Source organism: Mastigoproctus giganteus, chromosome 7 (assembly GCF_048544385.1).
Source record: "Mastigoproctus giganteus isolate SK-2022 chromosome 7, ASM4854438v1, whole genome shotgun sequence".
Taxonomy (NCBI): Eukaryota; Metazoa; Arthropoda; class Arachnida; order Uropygi; family Thelyphonidae; genus Mastigoproctus; species Mastigoproctus giganteus.
In genome coordinates, this window is record NC_143581.1 from 136,067,818 (window position 1) to 136,087,909 (window position 20,092).

Below are 20,092 nucleotides of genomic sequence, written 5' to 3' on the forward strand. Positions count from 1 at the left end.
TGCAAAGATTTCTTGTCTTGAGGAAAATGTATCTCCTAACCCTCACTGATAAGGTTATTTCATTGTTTTACTGTCAGTGAAGGATATATATGTGGATGGTGTTATAAGGATTATTTTCTGAATGTTCACCCTGTGGTTAATAAAATTAGTTGAAACTGTCAAGAATAGTATCATAAAGCCAAGTTTATGTTTGTATCTTTAATCTAATAGTTATCAAATTGTATTTTCCAAGTCACACATTATTATTATTAATTATAATCACTAATTATTTTTTATAGTGTCTGGCCACACAAAAATGTAAAGCAGTACAGTACTCATTCCTTGAACTGAGGGGGGAAAGAAAGTAAAAGTAAACCATGTTGTTGATCTGCTGTAACCCCACCCCAATGCTAGCTAATTCATTTAAAAAACTGATCCCACTAGGTGTTAATGCTTGACCATGAATTCCCTTCAGTAATGGGTAAGGAAAAATTACTGATAATAGGGTATTCTTCCTTGATTGTCTTTTTAATTTGCTTAAACAAATTTTTTAACATATTTCCTATTAGCCTATGACATTTGCCTAATTTAGTTTATCACTAGGCAATTTACACCTTATTGATTTTACGTATACCTCTTGGCTTGGGTATCTGTACATGGTGAGCAGATGTTGCTGTGAACTGAGAGTAATTGTACAGTCAGATATGAACTCTCTGAGCATGCAGACAAGCTGTCAGGACAGCTAATGCTGTTTTGTGAATGATATACAGGAACTTTGCTAGCAATCATATGAAAATGATTATCCTATTGACAAGAAAATGGTTAGACCTCATTTTAGGAAGGATGTGGAACTGGTGGAATAGATGCAAAGAAGGTCAACAAGATTGTTGAAAGTAATGAAAGGGTGGTCTTAACAAGAAAGGTTTTACTGTTGTTCTGCAAATTGCATCTGGAGACTCAGCACCTGTGATTTGATCTGATCAAGGTGTTTATGACCGTGAGTAACTTGAGAAAGCTCAGTGATGGAAGGATGCGTGCAGGATAGGTGTGTTTACTTTCTATCCAGTAGGTGGTTGCTTGTTGGAACAAACTTTCATATTTTGGTGTTGGAAGTGAGTGGGTTGAATAAATTCAAGGAAGAAGTAGACAAATTGTTGCAGGGAATGGACAGGTGATGTAAGAGTTTTTTTATTTTTTTTTAAAGCTTGCTTTCTTCTATTATATGCCATTTCTATTACTGCTACTAATAATCTTTCAAGCAACTGAAAATTATTTTTCAACATGTTTCTGTAACTTCCCACGCAGCATGAAAGCTTAGTACAGCATTACATATTCATTTAATACAGTTTCTACTGTACTAATTTTGTTTCACACAGTAACTGTTTTATTAGTAAATTTTTTTTTTTATTAATAATTTTTTGGTGGAAGAATTTCATGCTAAGCTGCAAAGTTTGCTCCTTATCATGGAGAGGAAGTAATCTCGATTTGAACCCTGCTGAAAACTGCTAGAGCGTTATGGCGCAGAAAAACTAAAATTTCTGTTGAAATTTTATAAACTAAAATTTCTGTTGAAAGGTCATCAAGCATGTTAACTTTGCAGAAAGCCATTATTCGTGTATGGCACCAAGAAGTGCTTCAGTGATTCTATCAAGGATCTGATACATTCTATGAAGACAAGTGCAAGGAAGAAATTAAAGCCCATGGTGGGTAACGATTTGTAATATGTATTTAAGAAGACTCAACGGTATCATTACTGTATTTGTTTGCTGTTTATATATATATATATATATATATATATTTTTTTTTTTTTTTTTTTTGTGTGTATAACTATATCGGCAATTTCAATGTCATTGTTGATGGGATTCTTCTTGCTCAGACTACACACATCAGGGGGGTATAAATAATTCAAATTGAGGATGGATGGTTGCAGAATACACTACAGTACTGAAGTTTGCCTTTATCCAATGGATAGTTAATTGCCGGAATAAACTTCCATCTGTTTTTGAGGAGATTGATAAGTTAAATTCAAGGAAGAACTATACAAAGTATTGGAGAGAATGGGTATGTAAAATGGGAAGTTTTTTTTTTTTTTCCCTTATGCTGTATATGCTTGTTTTCTTTTATCATTTCCCTTACTACAGTATAATCTCGTTAATACAAAGAACTGATTTATATGAAGCACATACCATTCCTGTGCAAAAGGATAGGCTTTTTGACGAAAATATATTTGTGTATTACAAAGTTTTTTTTTCACCCTGTGAGAAATAAATATTGTCATTTTGTATGTTTAATACAAATCTTGGTATGGATATCCGATCTCTGTCCATCCGGTTTCCTGCTTTCTGAAGGATGGCACTGACTTGTTAGAATTTACTTTTGTGTAAACAAAACCAGTTTATGGTGGCTACAACGTAAGTGCACTCTGAAAAACATCATTGTGAAAGATGAGCTGTTGAATTAAGAAAATAAAAAAATATTTTTTTTAAGTTGTTTGCATACGCTCCCTCGTTCTCCATGTGATTAAGGTCAGTTGCAATTGTTACACCAGTTCAAAGACTTTTGCTACAGTGTACAGTATTCTATTTTTTGTTCAGTTTTTATCTGAACTGATGTCTTTTTTGGAACTTGTGTCTTTAAAGTAATTTAAAGTTTGTTTATATTAAATCTCATCTAGCAGTGTTATGGCGATAAAACTTAAATGGTCAGAATTAAGCTTGGAAATTAAACTTAAAATTATACAAGAGGCTGCTAGGATGGATTGAAGTAAAACGGACGTTGCAAAGGAATATAACATTCCTTCACCTACTTGATCTACAATACTGCAGTGCGTGACATTGGAGGAGCGAAAAAAAAAAAAAAAAAAAAAAAAACTGCGAACAAATGGGTGGTGCAAAACGCAGGGAGCTTGAAACATACAGTTTTGAGTGGTACCAACAAATGTATACATCTAATTTGCTAATATCAGGTCGAATTTTGCAAGAAAAGGCAAATGATCTAGCTCAGCAACATGGAATTAGTGACCTCAAATGTGCAGCAGTGGCTGGCTCCAAAGATTTAAAAACAGGAATAACTTTGTTTTATTAAAGGTTTGCAGCAAGTCTGGATTAGTTGACAAAGAAAGGGTTACAGACTGGTTGTGTTCTCTACTGTCCATTCTTGAATATTCCTGTTTATTTTTTATTTTTTTTTTTTGCAAGGACCTATTCAGGCAAAGGGTAAGTTTTCTAACCTATGATGTTTTAAAGAGGTTAACCAACTTCACTCTGATTATGAAGCCTATAAAAAAGGCTTCAGAAAAAAGGAACATTTTTATGATTCTAGATCTGTGTACTAGTTTCAGAGCACATGTGACATCAGCGGTGTTAATCTCTTGTAAATTAAAATTATGCATTGTAAGCTGTGCATTAATTTTATAAAAACCTACTCCTAGCTTGATTTAAACTTCCTAACTGCAGAATGTTTCTTTCACGGGGAATTATCTTCTTTTCTTAAGAACTAGTTTTAAAAATAAAAATTTATGTACCTTTTTAAGCTTTACTTAACAGATTGTCCATATTGCGTATAACAGCATTCAAATCTCACTGTGTTTTTTGAGCATAACTTGTTCACCCTTCTAAACTTGAAAGGCTGAAGAATTGTTTAATTTTGGAAAGTAATTATCATTGGATTTGTTCCAATCAGTTAACTTTCAACTTACTCATAACTGGATATATGTACATATATATGGAAATGTTCCCCCCCCCCCCCATCTTTTTTTCTGTGTGTGTGTGTGTGTCTCTCTCTGTCTCTTTTTTTTTTTTTTTTTTTTTTTAACTAGGTGATGTTTTGCAGCCTGTAATAGAGAAGGATATTCCAGAGCAGTTAAAAGAAAGATTGCAAGAAGAAAGGTAAACTTCTCTTTTAGTATAATTTGAAGCATTCCCCAGAATAAAGACAAAAACATTAAGCAATATTTCATGTAGATAATATTAGTTAATGTATAGGAAACTACACTAATCAGGTTTTTTCAACTCAGTTTTATTAATTCTGTGATGAAAAGTTGCTGTGTACTTATTGCTTTTTAAAATCCTTACAAAATTAAAATTCCCAGTGCATTGTGAAAAGCATATTTGTAATTCCCATTCTGTGTTATGTGTTTTATTTTAATATAACTGTTTCTTTTATTTCAGAAGGAAAAAAAATTTATTCTACTTGAGATTGCCATTTTCTGTCTTTATAAATCCTATTTATCCTATTCCTCCCTATTTATAAATCATACACGATTTATAAATAGGGGAATGATGTCACATATAATACGAACGTAATTTGCTTATGCATGATTCACCTTTGTGTTTACAAGAAATGGTAGTCGAATGTGGCGAAATCACCCCAATTGAACACAACACAGTAGGAACGAAGAGAAGATTCAGAAATTTTATTTGTTTTTATGATTTCATGGAAGAGGAAACACATTTAACATAATAAAGTAAAAACCCACAGAATTCCAGATATTGGTGTTATTGCAAATGTAATTAGATCAACTTTTACTACCCGCTTATAACAGACTCCACTGGCAGGAACCACCAATAAACCAGAAACTGCATATTGTTTTTATTGTTTTATGGTAGTGACCTCCAGAAATGTGCTTTAGTAAAACATAAGCATGTAATATGTGAGAATAGTGTGTTTCTGCCTTTACTGCATTGTTTATTCAGTTTCTACACGGGCGCTGCGTCATTCATTCAGTTGCTATTTGTTCACTGTGTGTTTATGTATATCAAGCTTGCCTCCTCATTTTTGTTCATTTTATAATTGTGCTCATATTCTCAAAAATATGAGTAAAATACTTGAAAAAAATGTGAGAAGGAAGCATTCTGGTGAAAATACTTCAGAGAGAAAAAGAAAAGCAATATTTATAGAAGAAAATTGTGAAATGGTTTGAGCGGAATGAAAGAACATGCGATATTGTGCATGCTACAGGCCTAAATGACGGAACACTGAGAACAATTAGAAAGAATGCAGAAAAAATAAAAGCAACTTCCATAGCAGGAACAACACAAAAGGTAACAATCAGTTAGATCAAGACACAAAGAATTAGAAGAGATGGAATGTCTTTTATCTGTTTGGATAGAAGATCAAACAAAGAAGAGATCAGGAACAAGTTTGCTTATGATAAAAGCAAAGGCATTGGTAATATTTGAAGACCTCAGAAATAAAGCTGAAAACCCTCAAGAAGTGCCTCTTTTACTGCCAATAGTGGCTGGTTAAATAATTTCAGGAAACGTCATGCTTTCCATAATGTGAAATTATCAGGTGAAATTGCAAGTGCAGATGAAGGAGCAGTAAAGGCATTGCTGCTGATACTGAGAAAACTAATTGAGGAAGAGGGCTATACACTGGACCAAATTTTCAACTTTGATGAAATGGACTGTATTGGAAAAAAATGCCATCATGAACATATATCTCAAGAGAGGAAGCACGAGCTACAGGCTTCAAGGCTGCTAAGGATAGGTTGACCGTTATGTTAGGAGCAAATGCAAGTGGCGACTTGAAACTGAAGCCTGTTGTTGTTGTTTATCATGCACTAGTGTTAAAAGGGATCGTAAGGACTACCCTGGGTGTTTACTTTAGGAACAGCAGAAGAGGGTGGATGACAGGGCAGATCTTCACTAACCTTCTACTAGAAGTGTTTGGGGATGTGTTTCGAAACTACTTCAAAAAAAAAAAAAATTAAGATTTTAAGATTTTAATTATTTTGGACAATGCAGTCACCAAACATCAAAATCCTGTTTTTACCACTTAACACAAGATCTCTTAACCAGGCACTTGGCCAAGGAGTAATTGCTGCTTTTAAGCACTATTACACAAGACGCACATTTAAGATGCTGATAGCAGAAACAGAGGGCGAAAATGCACAAACAGTTAAAGACTTCTGGGAGCGATTCAACATAAATAATGCAATTTACATAATTGTGGAGGCTTGCAACGAAGTGACAAAAGAATGCTTACATGGTGTTTGGCTGCATCTTTTACCAGATTTTATTTGTGATTTTAAAGGTTTTGATCCTGTAAACAAGCTTCTAAATAAAATTAAAAGCACATTTTGTTGCCCTTGCAAAGCAGGCTTTGAGGAATTGGAGGAAGAAGATTTAGAAGAGTTGCTTCAGTCTCACGAACAAGACCTTGGAACTGAAGAACTGCAACAACTGGTTGCTGGTGGGCAGGTGGAAGATGAGGAAGACGACGAAGTTGAATGCCTGAATGCCACCATAAAACCGCTTTCTACTTCAGAGTTATCTTCAGTTTTAAATTTATTTGAGAAAAGTATACGATGGCTAGAAGATAACAATTATAATGCAGAAAGAAGCAGAAGAGAACTTCATACAATTCAGTCTGCTTTGGAGCCATATAAGCAGCTGCTTTGTGAAAGAAGGAAGATTGCGACACAACAGAAACTAGATGTCTTTTTTTTATGAAAACACCGAAGAAAGAGACAGTAAATGAGCCACAGCCCTGTAGTTCTGGCGTGACCACATTTCGTCCAAAGTCCTCATCAGCATCTCCTCTACCTCCCTGTTTCGATAATGATGACAACCTGCCACCACTTTCCCTATAATTCCTTTGCTTCAGCCCTTCCCCTCAAGCTGTCTTCATTTATTCTTAAGGTAAAAATCTAAATTTAAATGATTAAATTATTAATTTTAAATTTTTCAACTGTGTAAGTGTTTTATTACAATTCTTTATTGTGTTTTGTAATGTTTTGGTTACATAAGAATCTACATTTAAATGATTAAATTATTAATTTTCAACTGTGTAAGTGTTTTATTACAATTATTTATTGTGTTTGGTAAAGTTTTGGTTACGAATGTGTGTCCATTCTTGAGTGGTCGGCAGCTAACGTATTTTTTGTTTACATTGCATGATTTTGCATTGCACGAGGGTTTCTAGGAACACAACTACCTTCTTATACAAGGGCTGACTGTAATAAAATAAGATAGACTGACCATTATGCCCCATCTCGGCAGAGGGACAACGAGGCCAATAATAGTCAGGGAATCACTGCATTTTGAACACTAAACAAATCCATGCTATGACAGAATGATACTAAGATCAAACTGCCGATGCAGTAGATCTGCATAGCGGTGGTCCTTATGCAGTGAAAAATAATAAGACAGAAAGCTAAGTACTGACAGGGCTAAACCACAGCACTTATAAAACATCAGTTGAACTCAATATATATTCCCAGTTTGCCATGTTGGCACACATTTTATTTTGGTTTATTATTATCAACATATAGTGGTTTGTGCATTTTTCTGCCACTGATACTTGCTTTACTTCTATTTTTTCTTATTTATTTTTACTTTTTACCCTTCTATTTAAAATTTGGATTATAATTACATGGAAGTAGCGTGATGAATTGCTAACACTGCATCCATTCTCTTTTACTTTAATTTTCTGTTATTTTATTGGTTACGTTAATTTTCACTCACATATGACTCATAATAATAGTGCTCATTGTTTATTTACAAATTCAAAGAGCATAATTTTCCACTATGTTACAGTCAGTGATAGATTATATTCTGTATGTTTGTGGTGAACAAAAAGTTCGGAGTTTGAGTCAAAAAACAAGTGGAAAATATTACCATCTATACAAATTCAACCAAATTACCATCTGTACAAATTCAAGTCTAATATCAAGCGTTTCTTCTTTCATCTTCTCAACATTGAACCCGTACATGGTACTAAGTACTATAGGTTTTACTACGTCTCATTCTTGGGATTTTCATTTTACAAAAAAATAAAATCATTGTGTTATTTAACAGGTAGATGTTGCACAATGACAGGTAAGGTTTTTGTTCATTAAACTCAAAGCACTTAAAAGCTTAGTCAGCAGAAAGCTTACCTTTCCAAGTAGAAAATCCATCCTGAAGTGTACTATGGATAAGCCAGGACTCTCTCTTGTTTTTCTGAATTGTTTAAACAACTACATTAAAAGTAAACCCAAATTTAGTTTTATTAAGTACAGCGCCGCTATGTAATCATCATTAGTGTATGTGTGTTAAGATGCTAGTGGAGTATATTATGTAACCGTTGAAAGTGACAGTTTGACATTTCAAGTGTACAATTTGTCATAGTGCATGGTTTAAGTCATGCACAGCATTACTTTGTTTGTGCTCACTGTCAAACAACATGCTTTTTTATTTGTGAAGGGTGAACACATAACAAAAATATGTTCTCTAACACTAACTATCACGCAACACTGCAATTTTCAAGAGAACAAAAGTTATTCCATGAATGTAGACTTTGGAATAAGAAACATGATGGAAAGAGAGTTTTACCCATAGAACCTTAGATGACATTAGATTGAACCTCATCTTTCAAAAGGGGATATCATTTCATTGAGTTCATTTTAATGTTTAAAATGAGTTGAGAAATATTTTTTTCTGTAAGAAGACACGTAAAAACTTTTCTATGCTAAATCCACAGTATGTATGCGCTTCAATTTCGGTGATAGCATTTTTGGTACTATCATTGGTTTAAAAGCTTACTTCATCATGAAGGAATTTTTGAATAAGATTTGTTTCACTGATGAAGCATAATTTTACCTTGTTGGGCACATTAACAGCCGAAGCTGAAAATCTGCACATATTTTGCAAAACCCTTTTATATATGTATGTATGCCTAAATATATGTTTTGGGCAGTATTTCTCAAACAAGGATATGTGTGCCCAGACTGTTACCTCTGTGTGGGTATCATAATGTGGTATATTGCATTACTTCAGGACAATGCAAAAGAAATACTTCCACTGAAATGTTGCAAGAGTTTTTGAATGAAATCCTATCACAATGAGTTTAGCCACCTACATCTCCTCATTTGACATCCCCAGACTTCTTTTTATAATGTGAATAAAGCAGGCAGCTTATAAGAGCAATTCACAAAGAATTCACCAGATCAAAGCAAGCATAGAGAAGAATGTTGCATATCATAATTGGCTTGTTTCCAATTCTTCAGTTTTATTTTCTGCTTACACCAGAACTCACAACATTTGTAAAGCAGTTATTAATCAGTCCAAACTAGATTTTGAACAGGCTAAGAGTAGAAAACTTGCTTCTTGCCCTAATGGTAGCCAAACATTCTGGTCTCTTGCCAAAGCTATTGGCTGCAACTTTTACCCATCTCTTCTCCCACCTCTGTCAAAACCAGATGGTTCCATTGTCACTTCAGCCAAGGATACAGCTGTTCTACTTGCATCCCATTTTTCTTCCAACTCATGTATTAATAATCTTGTAAAACACCTCCCACCATTCCCAACGCACTCCATTCAATGCCTCCTGTGGTCTTCTGTCAAAAGGATGTGAGAAGGATTTTGACAAATCTTGATGCTAAGAAAGCTCCAGGTTCCGATGGTATTTCTCCACTTGATCTCAAAACCTGTGCTCCTGAACTTACTCCTATTCTTTGTCGCCTTTTTTCACTTTCTTATTCCAAAGGTGTTTTTCCTTCTGCTTGGAAATTTGCTAATATCCAGCCAGTTCCAAAAAAGGGTGACATCCCTCCCATCAGATTATCTTCCCATTGCATTACCTCTGCTTTTTCTCTTTCTAATGTAATGGAGAAATCAATTAACCACCAACTCTTAAACTATCTAGAAACTTTCCGTCTGATTAATGATCGCCAGTGTGGATTCCGCCAGTGTCGATCCACTGGTGATATTCGGGCTTATGTTACCCATTTATGGACAAATTCAATGGAAAAGTACAGTGAACCACAAGCACTTGCTCTTGACATCTCAAAGCCTTTGGATCATGTTCCATCCTATGATTTGCCAACTGTTTTTTGTAATTCGTTATCCAGTTTTCTCTCTGATTGCTCACTGAGTCTGATCGTAGATGGCTCGCTTGTATATTTCCTCTTGTATATTAATGACCTTCCATTGGCCAGAAATCATATCCATATTTTGCTGATGATAGCACATTGCATTCCACTTTCCATTTTGAGAAACCTTGCCCTGCTCAATCAGTTTCAACTTCTCGAATATCCACTACCAATTCCTGTAATGCTGATCTCCAGTGGAGTAAAGACAACTTAGTTGATTTCAATTCTTCTAAAACTCAGTCTTGTCTTATATCTCTCAAAAAGGATTCTTCTGCTCCTGTGCTTACCTTTTTGCGATGCTCCAATTTCTAGGTGAGATGATATATCTCTTTTGGGATTACCCTGACTCCTAATCTCTCTTGGCCCAAAGACATTACAAATATTGCTTCTTCTGCATCTAAAAAACTTTGTTTTCTCTTTCGCCCTATCCTTTACTTTTCTTCCAAACAGTTGTTCACTCTGTACAAATCACAAATCAGCCTTACTATGGAATATTGTTCCCACATCTAGGGCAGTGCCCCTAAAACCTCTCTCAGACTTCTAGATTCCTTTTAGAAGAGGGCAGTTAGGTTAATTAATGACTCATCTCCAACATTGTCTCTCCACTCTGTCTCATAGACATTCTGTTTCTGCTGCATGCCTTTTCTGCAGATACTTCCACAGGCACTGTTCTTTTGAATTGGCATCTATAATTCCTGTCCTCTCTTTCAAAACAGTCTGAACACGTTCCGCCAACATCCAATTACTGTCCAACTTTAATCTCACAGAACTAACTTTTCATCTTCCTCGTTTATTCATTCTACTGCAGTTTTCTGGAACAACCTTCCTTCATACGTATTTCCTGGAAATTACAGTCTACAGAAGTTAAAGTCTAATGTCAACAAATATCTTGTTTCCTCTTCTCAACCTCCAACCCATGCATGGTACCAAGTACTAGAGGTTCTAATACGTCTCATGTTTGGGGTTTTTTATTAAAAAAAAAATATTCAAAATACAATTAGAAGTGCAAGATGCCAATTCTCTCGAAACATGAACAAAAGAGTGAATTTAAGTTTCACTATCAGTGGATCACACTTCCAGCATTGCTCATAGACTCTTATTTGTTAATTATTATGATAATAAATTCCTCGCTGGAGAGGGTAAAAAAGTCTGAAACACCTAAAACCGAATAAGTAAATACGGACATATGGAATAAGTAAATACGGACCTTGTAAGGCGCCTCCATAGCCAAGTGGGCAGGAGCAGTAGTGCATAGCACACGCTTCTTGATTAGGCCGGGGTTCGAGCCCATGACCACCAAATACGGAGGATGTAATGTAATGTTATAACTATAAATACATCCAGAATATTTTCTCATTTGTTAATAAAATTGAAAAGAATCAATGGTAACTACTCTTATAAGTGCTCTAATACTAAAGGATGAATTCTGTAACTAAATATATACCTGAGAAACTCTTCTCCATCAAGATCAATTCTGTAATTAAATGTATAACCAAAAAAGTTTAATGGAGGAAGAATGTTTCATGTCATGACATTGCTAATGCTCTAATCATTGCTAATTAAATATACATCATTTTAATCACTATCAGCCATGACCGCTATGAAATTTTGACTGCATAAAACCCAGACAGAAAAGACAACATTGAACTTTAACCTTATCTGTCAACTTCTGTGTAATTTTCTTCTTAACATGGCTAAACTGCATTTGCACTTACACAATGAAAAAATAATGCTGCAAGCCCGACTAGAATTTTTTATTATTCCATGATTATACATCCGACTGGGGACTCCCTAGCTGCACTTATACTTCTATGATGGAATTTTATTCAGAGCCCAATTATTCTGCAAGATGTTCTAAGCCTTTCCTGAAGCTAGGTAAAGATCAAATTGATTGAAAAATTCATTGCCCTTTTGTCCTAACTAGTTGTTTCGAGAAACATTGGAAAAGATAATCATTGCTAGATTAACAACGTTCTTAGAGACTGAAAATATATTAAGTCAAAATCATTATGAATTCTAAGAGTAGGTGAATATTTGATAATATCAAAGCTGATGCAAATGTTTTAATTTGAGATTGAAATTAATTTTAATTTTGAGATTTTAATTTGAGAATTTTAATTGAAACATTAAAAAATGTTTCAAATTAAAAAAAGGTTTTAATTTGAGTGTTCATCACAAATTTTTTGAATTGTGATTTTAATCTTTTTTAATCATGATTTTAATTATTTATTATTGGAAGAAATTTTAATTATTTATTCTGACAAAATGTCTTCTCACACTCATGGTCTTGCTGCGGTGGATTGATGTTTGAGGATCGGGTTGGGGCTCTTGGCTTTCAATTCCGGTGCATGTCAAATTTGGTTGTATCTCTATGAGGAAGGGAATTTATTAATTTATTTTTTCATCTTATTTTATTCGTTACATTTGTTGAGAATTAGCTGGAAGCATTCCACAAAAAGGATTGAGGTAATCTCTTACTTTTTTTAATATATTAAAAAATTGTGGAAGTTATTGAGCCTTTGCAGCTCTGGAATTTTTTACTAATTCTGTACACACACACACACACACACACACACACACACACACACACACACACACACACACAGGAAAAAGGAGTTCCTGAGAGTTTTGTGTTAATTGTCATTCTCTTCTCAATCAGGATCATTATTTTATCTAAGTGTGTACCTGAAAGAGTTGAAGCATGTCTTTGTGCAAATGACCTTGCTATCTCTTGTCATTCTGAAATTGTTCTTTTAATTGAAATACAGGCGCAAAGAACAATAAACATGCTCATTTTTTGAGTCAGAAATAATGGTTATTTATTTGCTTTTGTAAGCAAAAATACGACTGCAATACATTTTTTCTACAAGCATACCTGATGTAAAGATTGATGGAGTAGTTAATGATCAGTACCAAGATGTGCTGCTTCAGAATCGTTGGAAGATGATGTAAGCATGGTCATAAAAGTGGCGCTATGTTTTAATGCAGCAAAGTGCAGGGTCTTATACTTGGGGAGTAGCAGCCCCAAAATAAATTATACACTTGGTGGGATTGAATTAAAAACAGTATAGAAGGAAAGCCCACGCTGACCCGTTGATGGTTTATTAAACATTATCCTGTAGAGATAAGAAGGTATATGGTATAATTTCAACTGTATAAAGTATTTGCAAGACCACATTTGGAATATTGCAAAGCAGATTACGCAAAATCTTTGGTAAAAGATGTTAAAAGAAAAACAGCAAGAACTTCTTTAGTTATATAAATGCTAGAAGAACGGTTGATTCAGATTGATTATCTTGATGTTGATGGTTCAACTATTGATGAACCTGCTCAGATAGCTGATAATCTGATTGAGTATTTTGCATCTGCATTCGCACATGAGGAGTTATTAAAAGAGGAAAATGCCAGAAGTTTATCAAACTGCAACAGGGTTCTTAATGATTTTGTAATAACAGAGAGCAAAGTGGAGGAAAAATTGTTGAAGGTAAACATAAGAAATGTAGCTGGGGTGGATGGGATCTATCCAGTTATATTAAAGTAGCCAGCAAAGGAATTAAGCAAACTTTAGCATTGGCATTAGCAGGGTACATGATGCAAGAAAACAAGCTTATATATAGCATCAGCTAAAAAAAAAACAGACCCTTCTCGTTTCACCCATCCACCCTCTCCAAATGTTTGTCTAGTTCTGCCTTGAATCTGTTTAAGCTATCAACTGCTACGACAGATGGAAGTTTGTTCCAACAGTCAACCAGCCGCTGGCTAAAGGCAAACTTCCGCACATCTATCCTACAATTGTTTTTCCTCAATTTGAATTTATGCCCTTTCAGGTGATTATTCTGATCAAGAGGACGAATCCCATCAGCATTGAGCATGCTCAAACCATTCATACCTTTATACACCTCAATCAGATCACCTCACAGGTGCCTAATCTCCACACACTGTAATTTGAAAAACTTATGCCTTTTTTTGTAAGAGCAGCCCTTTGTTCCATTCACTAATCTTGTTTCCCTTTTCTGTACTCGTTACAACAGTCCTACATCTTTCTTAAAATGAGGCCTCCAGACCTGTATACAGTACTGTTTGTTTGTATTTTGGTTTTTAGGAGCATTAGCAACTAAGGCCATATTGCTCCGGGGATAATGTGGTGGTCATTCCCTGAGCTTTCTGCATCCTCTGTATTTGGTGGGCACGGGCTTGAACCCCAGTCTAATCAAGAAGCATGTGCTATGCACTGCTGCTTCTGCCTACCTGGCTATGGAGGCACCCATACAGTACTCAAGGTGTGGCGTGACCATTCCCTTATAGAAGGGGATATTCATCTTCTTATCCCTGCTAGAAAAATTCCTGTGTATCATTGAAAAGACACCATGAGCCACTCTTGCAGACCATCTGCACTGCTCAGAAAACTTCATGTCTGCCTGCACAATTACCCCCAAGTCCTTTTCCCTCTCTACCACTGTCAGTGTAGTACCACACAGTTGATACGTTACTCTGGGGTTACTGCTTCTCATATGCAGTACTTTATATTTGTCATTGTTAAACTTCAGTTGCCACCTCTCAGCCCTACTGCTCAACTTTTCTAGATCCTGTTGCAGCAGCGTACTGTCATTAGTAACCCTGCCAACCTTTGTATCATTTGTAAACCTGGATATTAAGCTTGATATACCATCATCAATATCATTAATAAATACAGAAAACAGCAATGGACTAAACACTTGAACCCTGGTTGACTCCACTAATCTGTGGCTCGGATTCACTCTCTTTAGAAACGTTTTTCCAATAGTCAGCCTGATTAACATTTATAATCAAATAACATTTTAATCACAAATCCATTATTAATTAAAATTTTGACATTGTCTCAGAGCTATTTGGATGAGTGATTATACAATGCAGTTAGCCTCATCTTGTATCGATTTCACCAGTCAATAATAGGATACTATCTTTGTATCATTAATAAATAATCTTTGATAAATGAATAAACATATTGAATCTCAAAAAGCAGCCAAGCAGTGCACAGAAGAAGAAGAAGGCTTTCAGTTTAAAACAAATTTTGTTAACTATTACCTCTTTTCCTTGGATGCATCATGTCATTATTGCAGGAAATGTAATAGTTTCAAGAAAAAAATATTCTATTCTTTGTTTTGTTTTTCTAGTATTACTATATAAGAGGACACTCTTTACCTCCAGTGATAGACACTTACACTCTTCGGCTAAAGGGTGTAAATAAAGTCTGTCGTCATCACTTCAGGGACAAAAGTATCCTCAGATAAAAATGACAGGAAAAAACTTGCTGCTGAGTAGCATTATACTAAATATGTTAAATCAGTTTATGGTTCTGAGAGTTAGAAAGAAGAAATAGTTTCATTTTGATGAATCTTGGTCCTGAAGGCATTTTTCCTCCAGGTCTTGTGTATAATTATGTCAGTGAATTGTGTATTGCTAGAGAACTTTTTTCACCATTTCACAATGTTGTTTCAGTTGCTATAGGTGCCTTACACTGCTTTACTACTATGATTAATCCGTCTGCTCCGTCCTATGCATTAAACATTTAGTAGTATACTGTCTTTTGTGTGGACTATTTATATAGTGAAATATGATATACTGTTATTTGATATCACAACTGGTTCCTGTTCTGCACCACATCGGGCACCTAAATGATGTGTTCTGTATAGGCTGTATCTTATGGAGTGTCAATTTTCTCAACAAGGTTTTTATTGTATGTTACCCTTGATTACTACTTCTAAAACAATATGGAATATTCTCTTGTATTAAGTTCTTTTATTGCAATTACTCATATTTTTAAGGCGACAAGAAGCTTTAAGGAGAAAAGAAAGAAACGAGGCTCATTTATATATGAATGTACAAGTTGTTACTGCAGATAACTTTAGTGGCCATCAAGGTACAGATCTCTTTGATTCTGAGAAAGCAAGCTATCGGTAAGTTCTCTTTTTCAAATAAAATGCAAACTGTATATGCAACTTTAATTTTTTTGAATTAAATTCCCTTATAGATTCCAGCAATACACAATGAGCAAAGTCTTATTTAATTACTACTTCTCTTACTTAATTAATTCTAATTACACATTTTGCATGGAAGTATATTAGAAGTGAACTCTTCAGGCAGGGCCATAGAAAACTAAACTGAAGGTGCAGTAATTATTCTCCCATTCTGTTTATAAGTTAATTCATTCAAATCATGATTTATGGAATATCACCATACAAATCGTTAGCCTGTAAACATACTTTCCCATAAGCAGCACACACACACACACACATTACAATTTATCCTCATTACAGTTTTTTTTTTTTTTTTTTTTTCAAAAAAAACTATAACGTTATTTTGTGAATAGGGTACATGATTTAAATTAGAAACCATTTCTTGGTGATGGAAAACAGTTTTGAGTTTTTGTTTACCAACCAGAAAATGTAGTCATTGTAATAGATGGCAGCATGATTGCAAAAATGTATTATGACAGAATTATGAATTATCGAAAATTTATGGTCCTTACTTCTTTGGAGAGGCAACCATCAGAGGTTTCATGTACCTGGACATGATACTAAATTTTATTATGCCCAAACTGCAGTATGACTGTGATGCTAAATTTCTTTTTCCAACAGATGGGAGCTCTACCACAGTGGCAGAGCTCCCGTTCATTTATACCTCAACACAGTGTTTTTTTAATAATTGGACTTGAAGAGGAGGATGAATTCTGAGTGCGCCCTCGAACAGTAGATTGATTACTCCTTTAGATTTTGTTTTCTTAGGATTTATGGAAGAAAAAGTTTGTTCCATCTATTGCAGGAACTGTTCTGAAATTTAAAACAATGCATCATTGAAGCAATTAGTCATGAGATGGATATGTTATACTGTGATTATAGGAAGAATTGGATTTGGGGGGGGGGGGGGGCATCTGTGGAAGAACTAAATGTGCCCATATCAAACACATCTAATTAAAACTTGAAGATATACTCTGTCATCCGGATGTGGTTTTCAAATTTTAGATTTGTAAAAGAGCTTTATATGCACCCTTTATGTACGAGGTGTGGGAATAAGGTTCTCAGCAACAGATCCTGAAGGATTCCACTAATAACATTAGTCCAAAATAGAGCAGTGCATTGATAACTACTCTCCATCTTCTGCAACACTTATCCATAGCAGTAGCATGCTATTGCATCTTCTGCAACACTTATCCATAGCAGTAGCATGCTATTGCATCTTCTGCAACACTTATCCATAGCAGTAGCATGCTATTGCATCTTCTGCAACACTTATCCTTATCCATAGCAGTAGCGTGCACCTAGTGCTTCACTGCTCCAATTAGTACAGCAATCTTTTATGTGGAACAGGCTCAAAAGCTCTAATGAAATCTGTATGAGGTGTGGAAATAAAGTTCCCAGGCTTGTGAAATAAAAGAACACAGTAAAGGAGCTCAAAGATGATTTTATTTATTTATATTTTTTCAAAGTAATCAACATCTAATTGAATACACTTATTACGCCATTCTAAAAGTTTCTGAAAAGAGTCAGCGAAGTCAGCCAGAGAAAAGATGTTCATTCTGGCAGTTAGCTTTTTTTTCTTTGTCCTCAACAACCCGAAATCTCTTTCCTTTGAGAGCAATTTTCTTGGAAGAGAGGAAGTCTGCTGGTGATAGATTGGGAGAGTAGGGTGGAGGGTTGATCTGTACAATGCCATGTTTCTTCAGAAATATTTTCAGAAAAGGTGCAGAATGGGTTGTGTGTGGGGGCACATTGTCATGCAACCAAAACCAGCTGCCTTTCTCTCAATATTGTTGCTTCATCCAGGAAATGCATTTAAACAGTCTCTGAAGCACCTGTATATAGAAAACAGCATTGACTCTTCTGCCTTTCAAGTAAAAATTCTGTTTATTGAAAAATGTGGTCAACATTGTCTTGATCCTGGACTTCTGTAAACAAAACCTTTTCTGCCTTTGTAATAAATTTGAATTCCATTGCATGCTCTGACACTTCATCTGGGCTGTACCAAAACATCCAATACTCATCTCCTGTGATAATATGGTTGAGGAAATTAAGATTGTCTTCAGAAGCTTGGATAGTCTTTGCATGATGAAATTCTTCATTGCTTCTGTTCATCCCCGAGGCTGTGCAGCACAAATTTTACAGTCCTATAAATCATCATGACAGAATTTGATGAATCATATCCTTTGTTCTTATTGGCCATCATTCTGTAGGTCAAACAGCAATCTTGTTCCACAATTTCCTGAATTTTTGCAATTCTTTCCTCTTTTTGTTTGTCATCACGAACATCCTCAAATACGTCTTTGAACCACTTTTACATTTCAGACTCGCACTAGTATGACTTATGTTTCATCACAATAAACAGCATTTTACATTTAATATGGTTCTGTTGCATATTTTTCCTCGATAAAATAAAATGTGATATTCATTCATTGCCCCGTTGCAAAATTGTGACACAAAACCTTAATACTACCAACTAAACTGGTTGGGATTTTCAGCCTGTCAGTTTACTGGACATTTTCTGTTATACCACCATCTGTGGGTTGAAATTTGAACTATTAACTACCACGTCTGTTTATTTCCACAATCATCGAATGTGTCCCCAACAGTCTAGGAACTGCATTCCCACATCTTGTATGTATTTTGTATTTAGAAAGGAGGTTTTTTACTGAAACCTCCTTTCTTTTGATGATAATGATATTGTTCAGAACCTTTTTTTAGAATTTTTTCTAAAATTGATTCGTAAACAGTATAAAATTATTGAAACCGAAATGTGACATATGGATGAAATCAATTGAAAGTGTGGTGAGTCACATGACACGTTCAAAATTATGTTTGCACATTAAATGTTAATTAATGATTAAAAATCAGAAAACTTTTTAATGTGTCATGTTAGCACCTCTCAGGTGACTGGCCACTATCTTTTTATCGGTTTGTCTTTTTGCTTGAAAAATAGCATGATACCAGACAAGTGCCAATGCTGTTTTTGTAGTTTCAGGTCTTTGTTTTTCTTCCTCCCTTAGATCAATTTTACAAAACAAATTTTCTTAATTATCTGCTCATGCACAAGTTTCAAATTTTACACATTTATTGATCTTTTTAACTGGTAATGGAAAACAGTAAGAGTGCTTCTGTTTTATGAAGAAAATCATTTATCAGAATTTATTATTATTATTTTTATTGTGATTATTATTATTATTATTATTTTTTATTTTTTATTTATTTTTTTTAAATAGAAAGTGCAATAATACAGCATGTTTAATTTTAACTTTAATTTACACATACAATAAGTATTGCAATCCATTAAGGAAAAATGAAATATTGGTATTGTTCATGCAACATTCAAAAAACATTTTGTAGAAATTAAAAGAAAATAACAATTTGTAGGTGCTTTGGCTGTCTTTGCTTTCAACTAGCAGTGGTGTCACCACTGCCAGTTAGGTGCACTATAGCCCCAGTAACTTATATGCCATGAAACCTCCATAACACACACACCACCGCCAGTTGAAAGCTTTATTATTTTTGTTAGACAATGTGCCTGTTCATCTTGCTGCAGGAATTTTATCAAGTGGTGATGGCAGTATCAAGGGCCTTTCCTTAAATGCCAGTTTCACATTCCTTGTATGCAGTTATTATGCTTTTTATCAAAGGAAACCATTAGGGGACGTGTGGTTTGGCATTCCTAGCCACGAGTAGGATTGAAGAGGAGAATACAAAGTTTATTGATAGTATTAAAACTTAACAATAAAAGTGCTGTCAACTGGGCTGTGCACATTGGAAGAAATATGGCTAAGTCTAATAGTTGTTAGTATTCAACATGAGCCTGGATACTATGTAATGATGAAAGAAGAATAAAATAAAAATGATTGAGATTTAGGTAGATGCTGCACCTTTACATCTCTTGTATTGTTTGAAATATTTGTAATATTTTCTTCTCTGTGAATCTTGGACACACACACATGAAACTCGATTGTCCGAATTAAATGGTGATGTGAGATGCCCAGATAATGAAAAATCCATATAATTGAACAAAGAAAAAATTGTTTTACATGTAATTTTAATATCTGTAATGTTTTTAAAAGATATATTCAAACTACATAATAAAATAAATAATTATTATTAGTAATACATAAATTTGACATAAAGAAAATTATTCTTTCTTAAAAAAGTAACTTATTATCGTTATTAAACTTATTAAAAGTTTCCTTTTCATAGCTTTCAAATCATATACCCTTTTTAAACATATAAGTTGTCTTGTGTT

The 20,092-nt window shown here is 34.5% G+C and overlaps 1 protein-coding gene across 1 annotated transcript in view; it reads left to right on the forward strand.

Annotated features, from left to right (window-relative positions):
• Positions 1-20,092, forward strand: part of Usp7 (Ubiquitin-specific protease 7) — a 518,151-nt gene that overhangs the window by 329,333 nt on the left and 168,726 nt on the right. The window contains exons 16-17 of the mRNA XM_090378438.1: positions 3,797-3,866; positions 15,640-15,771. Coding sequence (XP_090234564.1) covers positions 3,797-3,866; positions 15,640-15,771 — 202 coding nt within the window. The remainder of the gene's footprint in view (positions 1-3,796; positions 3,867-15,639; positions 15,772-20,092) is intronic.